At 55.8% G+C, this 11,112-nt stretch overlaps 1 protein-coding gene across 1 annotated transcript; it reads right to left on the minus strand.

Annotated features, from left to right (window-relative positions):
- Window positions 1-375: 375 nt before the first annotated feature.
- LOC130604647 (eukaryotic initiation factor 4A-I-like) lies at window positions 376-10,775 on the minus strand. The gene is made up of 6 exons (XM_057419342.1): window positions 10,685-10,775; window positions 9,556-9,688; window positions 7,974-8,113; window positions 4,991-5,159; window positions 2,504-2,613; window positions 376-546 (listed from the first exon to the last, which is right to left on the minus strand). Exons 1-6 carry the CDS (start codon window positions 10,706-10,708, stop codon window positions 376-378), a joined length of 747 nt encoding a protein of 248 aa, XP_057275325.1. The 5' UTR covers window positions 10,709-10,775.
- Between the last annotated feature and the right edge of the window lie 337 nt (window positions 10,776-11,112).

An 11,112-nucleotide genomic window follows, 5' to 3' on the forward strand; every position in this document is an offset into this window, starting at 1 on the left:
TATCCTGCCCCATAGGAACCCTATATCCTGCCCCATAGGAACCCTATATCCTGCCCCATAGCAACCCTACATCCTGCCCCATAGGAACCCTACATCCTGCCCCATAGGAACCCTACATCCTGCCCCATAGGAACCCTACATCCTGCCCCATAGGAACCCTATATCCTGCCCCATAGCAACCCATAGGAACCCTACATCCTGCCCCATAGGAACCCTACATCCTGCCCCATAGGAACCCTATATCCTGCCCCATAGGAACCCTACATCCTGCCCCATAGGAACCCTACATCCTGCCCCATAGGAACCCTATATCCTGCCCCATAGGAACCCTACATCCTGCCCCATAGGAACCCTATGCCCTGCCCCATAGGAACCCTATGCCCTGCCCCACAGCGGCCCCACCTCTCTCTCGACGTTGATGTAGAACTGCCGGATGCCCTCGAGCGTGAGCTCCTCCCTCTTGACCAGGATCCGCACCGGCTCCCGCATGAATTTCTTGGTCACCTCCAGCACGTCCAGGGGCATCGTGGCCGAGAGCAGCACCACCTGCGGGGGGAGGGCGATGGCAAAAACACCCCAAAAACAGCAAAAAACACCCCAAAAACGGCAAAAAACACCCCAAAAATGGCCAAAAACGGCCAAAACCACCCCAAAACGGCAAAAACACCCCCAAAAACCCAAAACCACCCCAAAAACAGCAAAAAACACCCCAAAAACAGCAAAAAACAACCCAAAAATGGCCAAAAACGGCCAAAACCACCCCAAAAACAGCAAAAAACGGCCAAAAACGACAAAAACACCAAAAAAAGGCCAAAAACACCCCAAAAACGGCCAAAAGCACCCCAAAAAACAGCCCAAAACACCCCAAAACCAGCCGAGAGCAGCACCACCTGCGGGGGGAGGGCGATGGCAAAAACACCCCAAAAACGGCCAAAAACACCCAAAAACACCCCAAAACACCCCAAAAAAACGGCCAAAACCACCCCAAAAACGGCCAAAAAACGGCCAAAAACACCCAAAAAATGGTCAAAAACACCAAAAAAAGGCCAAAACCACCCCAAAAACGGCCAAAAAACCCCAAAAACGGCCAAAAACGGCCAAAAACACCCCCAAAACACACAAAAACACCCCCAAACCAGCCAAAAACACCCCAAAAACACCCCCAAAACACGCAAAAACACCCCCAAACCAGCCAAAAACACCCCAAAAACACCCCCAAAACACCCAAAAACACCCCAAAACCAGCCCCAAAACAGCCAAAACCACCCCCAAAACGGGAAAAAACACCCCCAAAACACCCAAAAACGGCCAAAACCACCCCAAAACCAGCCAAAAATGGCCAAAACCACCCCAAAAAGGGACAAAACCACCCCAAAAATGGCCAAAACCACCCCAAAAAGGGACAAAACCACCCCAAAAAGGGACAAAACCACCCCAAAAAGGGACAAAACCACCCCAAAACCAGACAAAAATGGCCAAAACCACCCCAAAAAGGGACAAAACCACCCCAAAAAGGGACAAAACCACCCCAAAATTGCCAAGAAAATCGCCCCAAAACCCCCCAAAACCAAACCCCACCCCCACGGGTCCCCCTCCCATCCGTCCCCATAGAGCAGGGAACTTGGGGGGCAATGGGGTTCAATGGGGATCAATGGTTATCAATGGGGATCAATGGGGATCAATGGTTATCAAAGGGGGTCAATGGGGATCAATGGGGATCAATGGGGGTCAATGGGGCTCAATGGAGATCAGTGGGGGGCAATGGGGGTTAATACAGATCCATGGGCAACAATGGCGATCAATGGGGCTCAATGGGGGTCAACGGGGGGCAATGGGGATCAATGGGGGTCAATGGGGGCCAGTGGGGATCAATAGGGTCCATATGGGGCTCAATGGTGCTCAATGGGTGAAAATGGGTCCCAATGGGTCCCAATGGGGTTTCAATGGGTCCCAATGGGGTCTCAATGAGGTTTCAATGGGTCCCAATGGGGTCTCAATGGGGTTTCAATGGGTCCCAATGGGGTCTCAATAGGGTTTCAATGGGTCCCAATGGGGTCCCAATGGGTCCCAATGCGGTTTCAATGGGGTCTCAATGGGTCCCAATGGGGTCTCAATGAGGTTTCAATGGGCCCCAATGGGGTCCCAATGGGGTCCCAATGGGGTTTCAATGGGGTCTCAATGGGTCCCAATGGGGTCTCAATGGGGTCTCAATGAGTCCCAATGGGGTTTCAATGGGTCCCAATGGGGTCTCAATGGGGTTTCAATGGGGTCTCAATGGGTCCCAATGGGGTCTCAATGGGGTTTCAATGGGTCCCAATGCGGTTTCAATGGGTCCCAATGGGGTCCCAATGGGGTCTCAATGGGGTCTCAATGGGTCCCAATGAGGTTTCAATGGGTCCCAATGGCTCTCAATGGCTCCCAATGGCTCTCTATGGGTCCCAATGGCTCTCTATGGGTCCCAATGGGGGGCAATGCCCCCCGTCCCCCCCCGTGTCCCCCCCACCTGCGTGTTCCCGCTCAGCTTCTGGAAGATGTCGTAGATCTGGTCCTTGAAGCCGCGGCTCAGCATCTCATCGGCCTCATCCAGCACGAACATCCGGATGTACTTGGGCGCTGTGGGGCAATGGGGGGCGCTATGGGGCGCTATGGGGGGCTATGGGGCGCTATGGGGCACTATGCGGGCTATGGGGGCAATGGGGGCTATGGGGGGTTTGGGGGGCTCAGCATCTCATCGGCCTCATCCAGCACGAACATCCGGATGTACTTGGGTGCTGTGGGGCAATGGGGGGCGCTATGGGGCGCTATGGGGCGCTATGGGGCGCTATGGGGCACTATGGGGGCAATGGGGGCTATGGGGGGTTTGGGGGGCTCAGCATCTCATCGGCCTCATCCAGCACGAAAATCCGGATGCACTTGGGCGCTGTGGGGCAATGGGGGGCGCTATGGGGCGCTATGGGGCGCTATGGGCACTATGGGGGCAATGGGGCCTATGGGGCACAACTGGGTTGGCTTAGGGTGGGTTTGAGTTTTGACGCTGTTTTGGGGTGGTTTTGGCTGTTTTCGGGTGATTTAGGGGTGATTTTGGGTGATTTGGGGTGATTTTTGGTGGTTTTGGGGTGATTTTGGGCTGGGTTTTAGGGGTGATTTGTGGTTTTGGGGTGATTTGGGGTGAATTTGGGGTGATTTGGGGTGGTTTTGGGGTGATTTAGGGCGATTTTGTGGTGGTTTTGGGGTGATTTAGGGTGGTTTTGGGTGTTTTAGGGTGATTTTTGGCAGTTTTAGTGTGGTTTTGGGGTGATTTTGTGGTGGTTTTGGGGTGATTTTGGGTGGTTTTGGCTGTTTTAGGGTGATTTTTGGCAGTTTTAGTGTGGTTTTGGGGTGATTTTGGGTGGTTTTGGCTGTTTTAGGGTGATTTTTGGCTGTTTTAGTGTGGTTTTGGGGTGATTTAGGGCGGTTTTGGGGTGATTTTGGGTGGTTTTGGCTGTTTTAGGGTGATTTTTGGCAGTTTTAGTGTGGTTTTGGGGTGATTTAGGGCGATTTTGTGGTGGTTTTGGGGTGATTTAGGGCGATTTTGGGTGATTTTGGGTCCCGCCCTCAGCCCTGCTCTGGGATCACCCCCTGGGCTTGGGGGCTGCAGCCCCACAGGACGTGGGGCCGGGCCCCCCCCCGGGGTCAGGTGACACGCATGAGGTCATCAGTGGGCGGGGACACGGGAGGGTCACGGGATCGACATGGGAATAACATGAGATCAACATGGGATGGACATAGGAATAACATGGGATGGACATAGGAATAACATGAGATGGACAGGGGATCATCATGGGATGGACATGGGAGTAACATGGGAATAGCATGGGATCAACATGGGATGGACAAGGGATCGTCATGGGATGACATGGGAATGACATGGGAATAACATGGGAATAACATGGGATGGACATGGGAATAACATGAGATCAACATGGGATCGACATGGGATGGACATGAGATGGACAAGGGAATAACATGGGAATAATATGGGACGGACATGGGAATAACATGGGATCGACATGGGATCAACATGGGTAATGAACCATCCTGGTGTTGGGTGTTTTGGGGCCATTTTTGGGTCATTTTTAGCTGTTTTGGGGCAATTTTGTGGTCATTTTTGGCTGGTTTGGGTCATTCTTAGTGGTTTTGGGGTCATATTTGGCCATTTTGGGGCAATTTTGGGGTCATTTTTGGCCGGTTTTGGGACATTTTTAGCGGTTTGGGGGTCATTTTTACCATTTTGGGGTCATTTTTAGCTGTTTTGGGGTCATTTTTGGCCGGTTTTTCGTCATTTTTAGCTGTTTTCAGGTCATCTTTTGCCACTTTGGAATCGGGTTTTTGCCATTTTTGGGTGCGTTTTGGCCGTTTCTGGATGTGTTGTGGCCGTTTTTTGCCCATTTCTGGCCGTTTTTTTACCCGTTTTTGGGTGCATTTTGCCCATTTCTGCCTGGTTTTGGGTGTGTTTTGCCCGTTTTTGGGTGCGTTTTGCCCGTTTTTTGCCTGTTTTTGGGTGCATTTTGCCTGTTTTTGGGTGCGTTTTGCCCGTTTTTGGGTGTGTTTTGCCCGTTTTTGGGTGCGTTTTGCCCGTTTCTGCCCGTTTTTGGGTGTGTTTTGCCCGTTTTTGGGTGCGTTTTGCCCGTTTTTGGGTGCGTTTTGCCCGTTTCTGGGTGCGTTTTGCCTGTTTTTGGGTGTGTTTTGCCCGTTTCTGGGTGCGTTTTGCCCGTTTTTGGGTGTGTTTTGCCCGTTTTTGGGTGCGTTTTGCCCGTTTCTGCCCGTTTTTGGGTGCGTTTTGCCCGTTTTTGGGTGCGTTTTGCCCGTTTCTGGGTGCGTTTTGCCCGTTTCTGCCCGTTTTTGGGTGCGTTTTGCCCGTTTCTGGGTGCGTTTTGCCCGTTTCTGGGTGCGTTTTGCCCGTTTCTGGGTGCGTTTTGCCCGTTTCTGCCCGCGCCGGGGGGTTGCTCACAGAGGAAGCGGCGGTTGAGCATGTCGAAGACGCGGCCCGGCGTGCCCACGATGATGTGGGGCGCCTCCAGCTGCAGCTTCTGCACCTCGGCGCGGACGTTGGTGCCGCCGATGCAGGCGTGGCACGAGGCGCCCATGTAGTCCCCCAGCGCCATCACCACCTTCTGGATCTGTGACGTCACAGGGGGCGGGCCGTGACGTCATCGCGCGCCGCCGGTGACGTCACCGCGGCAGCGGCATCAGCGCATCGCCACGGCGATTGACCACGTCCCTCCCCCTATACCTGCCCCCTATACCCATAGCCCCCTATAGCAGCCCCATAGCCCACAGTAGGTGCCCCACAGCCCCCCATAGGTACCCCATAGCCCCCTATAGCAGCCCATAGCCCATAGTAGGTGCCCCATAGCCCCCTACAGCTGCCCCATAGCCCCCCATAGTTGCCCCATAGTCCCCCATAGCAGGCCATAGCCCCCAGTAGGTGCCCCATAGCCCCCCATAGGTGCCCCATAGCCCCCTATAGCAGCCTATAGCCCATAGTAGGTGCCCAATAGTCCCCTACAGCTGCCCCATAGCCCCCCATAGGTGCCCCATAGCAGGCCATAGCCCCCAGTAGGTGCCCCATAGCCCCCAATAGGTGCCCCATAGCCCCGTATAGCAGCCCATAGCCCACAGTAGGTGCCCCATAGCCCCCTACAGCAGCCTATAGCCCATAGGAGGTGCCCCATAGCCCCGTATAGCATCCAATAGCCCCCCATAGGTACCCCATAGCCCCCTGTAGCAGCCCATAGCCCACAGTAGGTGCCCCATAGCCCCCTATAGCAGCCCATAGCCCCCCATAGGTACCCCATAGCCCCCTATAGCAGCCCCATAGGTGCCCCATAGGTGCCCCCCAGGGGCTGTGCCCCAGGCATGAACCAGTGGTGGGCACTGGGGCCGCACTGGGATGAACTGGGAGCTCCTGCTCTGCCCCCGCTGGATTCGGGACCGGCACCAGCAGTGGCGCCGCCCTGCCCAGGCAGCGGGGGGGCCCCAAACTGGTGTGGACTGGTTTGGTCCATACTGCTCTATACCCATCCATACCAATCTATACTGGTCTATACCCATCCATACTGCTCTATACCCATCCATACCAATCTATACTGGTCTATACCCATCCATACTGCTCTATACCCATCCATACCAATCTATACTGGTCTATACCCATCCATACTGCTCTATACCCATCCATACCAATCTATACTGGTCTATACCCATCCATACTGCTCTATACCCATCCATACCAATCTATACTGGTCTATACCCATCCATACTGCTCTATACCCATCCATACCAATCTATACTGGTCTATACCCATCCATACTGCTCTATACCCATCCATACCAATCTATACTGGTCTATACCCATCCATACTGCTCTATACCCATCCATACCAATCTATACTGGTCTATACCCATCCATACTGCTCTATACCCATCCATACCAATCTATACTGGTCTATACCCATCCATACTGCTCTATACCCATCCATACCAATCTATACTGGTCTATACCCATCCATACTGCTCTATACCCATCCATACCAATCTATACTGGTCTATACCCATCCATACTGCTCTATACCCATCCATACCAATCTATACTGGTCTATACCCATCCATACTGCTCTATACCCATCCATACCAACCTATATTGGTCTATACCCATCCATACTGGTCTATACCCATCCATACTGGTCCATACCCATCCATACTGCTCTATACCCACCCATACCACTCTATACCCACCCATACCACTCTATACCCATCCCTACTGCTCTATACCTGCCTATACCCATCTATAGCACCCCATACCCACCCGTACCACCCTATACCCATCTATAGCACCCTATACCCACCCATACCACACTATACCCACCCATACCAGCCTATACCCATCTATAGCACCCCATACCCACCCGTACCAACCTATACCCATCTATAACACCCTATACCCACCTATACCACACTATACCCATCTATAGCACCCCATACCCACCCGTACCACCCTATACCCACCCATACCAGCCTATACCCATCTAAAGCACCCTACAGCACCCCTAGCACCCTGTACCCACCCGTACCCCCCTACAGCACCCCTAGCACCCTGTACCCACCCGTACCCCCCTATAGCACCCATAGCTCTCTGTACCCACCTGTACCCCCCTATAGCACCCCTAGCACCCTGTACTCACCTGTACCCCCCTATAGCACCCCTAGCACCCTGTACCCACCCGCACCACCCTATATAGCACCCATAGCTCTCTGTACCCACCTGTACCCCCCTATAGCACCCCTAGCACCCTGTACTCACCTGTACCCCCCTATAGCACCCCTAGCACCCTGTACCCACCCGCACCACCCTATATAGCACCCATAGCTCTCTGTACCCACCTGTACCCCTATAGCACCCCTAGCACCCTGTACTCACCTGTACCCCCCTATAGCACCCCTAGCACCCTGTACCCACCCGCACCACCCTATATAGCACCCATAGCTCTCTGTACCCACCCCTACCCCCCTACAGCACCCATAGCGCCCTGTACCCACCCGTACCCCCCTATAGCACCCCTAGCACCCTGTACCCACCCGTACCCCCCTATAGCACCCATAGCTCTCTGTACCCACCTGTACCCCCCTAGCACCCTGTACTCACCTGTACCCCCCTATAGCACCCCTAGCACCCTGTACCCACCCGCACCACCCTATATAGCACCCATAGCTCTCTGTACCCACCCCTACCCCCCTACAGCACCCATAGCGCCCTGTACCCACCCGTACCCCCCTATAGCACCCCTAGCACCCTGTACCCACCCATACCCCCCTACAGCACCCATAGCTCTCTGTACCCACCCGTACCCCCCTATACCCATCTACAGCACCCTATAGCACCCACAGCTCTCTGTACCCGTCCGTAGTGGTCCGTCCCGGGGGGGGGGGGGTGGTTACCTGCTGGGCCAGCTCGCGGGTGGGCGCCAGCACCAGGGCCTGGGTGCCGCGGAGCTCGAGCTCGAGCTGCTGCAGGATGGAGATGGCGAACGTGGCCGTCTTCCCCGTGCCCGACTGCGCCTGCGCGATCACGTCGTAGCCTGCGGCACACGGCGGCTATAGGGGCGTGGGGGGATGGGGGCTATAGGGGTAGGGGGGGTATAGGGGGTATGGGGGGTATAGGGGGTGTATAGGGGATATAGGGGGTATGGGGGGGGGGGGGTATAGGGGGTATGGGGGGGTATAGGGGGTATGGGGGGTATAGGGGGTATGGGGGGTATGGGGGTATGGGGGGTATAGGGGGTATGGGGGGTATGGGGGTATGGGGGGTATGGGGGGTATAGGGGGTATAGGGGGTATGGGGGGTGTGGGGGTATGGGGGGTATGGGGGGTATGGGGGGTATAGGGGGTATAGGGGGTATGGGGGCTATAGGGGGTATGGGGGGTATAGGGGGTATGGGGGTATGGGGGGTATGGGGGGTATGGGGGGTATGGGGGGTATGGGGGGTATAGGGGGTATGGGGGGTGTGGGGGCTATAGGGGTATGGGGGGTGTGGAGGTATGGGGGGTATGAGTGGTATGGGGGGTATAGGGGCTATGGGGGTGTATAAGGGGCTATAGGTGAGCTATAGGGCTTCTATAGCACCTATAGGTCTCTAGGGGTCTCTATGTAGTCTCTATGCCTCCACATGAGTCTCTATGGGTCGCTATGGGGCCTCACCTCGGATGCAGGGCAGGATGGCAGGTCTCTATGGGTCGCTATGGGGCGCTATGGGGCGCTATGGGGCCTCACCTCGGATGCAGGGCAGGATGGCAGGTCTCTATGGGGCGCTATGGGTCTCTATGGGTCGCTATGGGGCCTCACCTCGGATGCAGGGCAGGATGGCAGGTCTCTATGGGTCTCTATGGGTCGCTATGGGGTGCTATGGGTCTCTATGGGTCGCTATGGGGCCTCACCTCGGATGCAGGGCAGGATGGCAGGTCTCTATGGGTCTCTATGGGGCGCTATGGGGCCTCACCTCGGATGCAGGGCAGGATGGCAGGTCTCTATGGGTCTCTATGGGTCGCTATGGGGCCTCACCTCGGATGCAGGGCAGGATGGCAGGTCTCTATGGGTCTCTATGGGGCGCTATGGGGCCTCACCTCGGATGCAGGGCAGGATGGCAGGTCTCTATGGGTCTCTATGGGTCTCTATGGGTCGCTATGGGGCCTCACCTCGGATGCAGGGCAGGATGGCAGGTCTCTATGGGTCTCTATGGGTCTCTATGGGTCGCTATGGGGCCTCACCTCGGATGCAGGGCAGGATGGCAGGTCTCTATGGGTCTCTATGGGTCTCTATGGGGCGCTATGGGGCCTCACCTCGGATGCAGGGCAGGATGGCAGGTCTCTATGGGTCTCTATGGGTCGCTATGGGGTGCTATGGGTCTCTATGGGTCGCTATGGGGCCTCACCTCGGATGCAGGGCAGGATGGCAGGTCTCTATGGGTCTCTATGGGTCGCTATGGGGTGCTATGGGTCTCTATGGGTCGCTATGGGGCCTCACCTCGGATGCAGGGCAGGATGGCGCGCTGCTGGATGGCCGAGGGCCGCTCAAAGCCGTAGGCGTAGACGCCGCGGAGCAGCGCCTCCGAGAGGTTCATTTCATCAAAGCTGTCCACGACCTCGTGCCAATTGCTCTGGGGGGGGCATCGGTAACCATGGAGACCATCGGTAACCATGGAGACCATCGGTAACCATGGAGACCATCGGTAACCATGGAGACCATCGGTAACCATGGAGACCATCGGTAACCATGGAGACCATCGGCAACCATGGAGACCATCGGTAACCATTGGTACCCATTGGTACCCATTGGTAACCATAGAGACCATTGGTAACCATTGGTAATCATGGAGACCATTGGTAACCATGGAGACCATTGGTAACCATGGAGACCATCGGTAACCATGGAGACCATTGGTAAGCATTGGTACCCATTGGTAACCATAGAGACCATTGGTAACCATTGGTAATCATGGAGACCATTGGTAACCATGGAGACCATCGGTAACCATGGAGACCATCGGTAACCATGGAGACCATCGGTAACCATGGAGACCATCGGTAACCATGGAGACCATCGGTAACCATGGAGACCATCGGTAACCATTGGCAACCATAGGTACCCATTGGCAACCATGGAAACCATTGGTACCCATTGGTAACTATGGAGACCATCAGTAACCATGGAGACCACTGGTAACCATGGAGACCACTGGTACCCATGGAGACCATTGGTACCCATTGGTAACCATGGAGACCATTGGTACCCCTTCGTGACCATGGAAACCATTGGTACCCATAGAGACCATTGGTACCCATTGGTAACCATGGAGACCATTGGTACCCATTCGTGACCATGGAAACCATTGGTACCCATGGAGACCATTGGTACCCATGGAGACCAGTGATACCCATTGGTGACCATGGAGACCATTGATACCCATTGGTAACCATAGACACCCACTGACCCCCATTGATCCCCATTGACCCCCATTGATCCCTCTGATCCGCACTGACCCCCATTGATCCCCACTGCCCCATTGAGCCCCATTGCCCCCCATAGCCCCCCCATTGACTTCTTCACCCCCCCGTGACCCCCACTGACCCCATGACCCCCCACTGACCCCCACCTCAATGACTCCATCCGGTTCCATCCCTTCGGGGCCGCTCTCGCGGGGGCTGCCGGGAAATCCACCTTAGACCGGAAGTTCCCCCTCCCCCTCACTTCCGGCGGCTTCCGCGCGCTCCTCCACGTGCTCGCACCGGAAGTTCCCACGCCCCCCCCCCCCCCCTTTTTCCATTCACAAAAAACCGCCGGGCATGAATGGCGCGCGGTGACGTCAGCGCGGCGGGACAATGGGGCCGCTACCACGTGCAGCGTGGGGGAGGGGGCACAAACCGGATACCGGGGAGGGGGATGGGGGGAGAACCGGTACCGGGATGGGTCCGAAAGGGGGGGGGGGGGGGAGGGGGCAGCATGGGGGTCCCCCCATTGCCATTAACGGGGCCGCCTCCCGCTGTGTTCTATGGGGACCCCCCCCCGTTTCCCACCCTTCCC

The sequence above is a fragment of the Pezoporus wallicus genome, unplaced genomic scaffold, assembly GCF_028554395.1.
Source record: "Pezoporus wallicus isolate ANWC-B61680 ecotype Strahan unplaced genomic scaffold, APGP_CSIRO_Pwel_v1 contig_11609, whole genome shotgun sequence".
Classification (NCBI taxonomy): Eukaryota; Metazoa; Chordata; class Aves; order Psittaciformes; family Psittacidae; genus Pezoporus; species Pezoporus wallicus.

Bases quoted from the DNA above. Each gene is read 5' to 3' on its own strand.
- LOC130604647 (XM_057419342.1), bottom strand. From the start codon at position 10,708: ATGGAACCGGATGGAGTCATTGAG. The intron at 8,114-9,555 runs GTGAGGCCCCAT...CGTGTGCCGCAG, and splicing joins CATCCTGCCCTGCATCCGAG to GCTACGACGTGATCGCGCAG. The intron at 5,160-7,973 runs GTAACCACCCCC...GTGACGTCACAG, and splicing joins CCCGCGAGCTGGCCCAGCAG to ATCCAGAAGGTGGTGATGGC.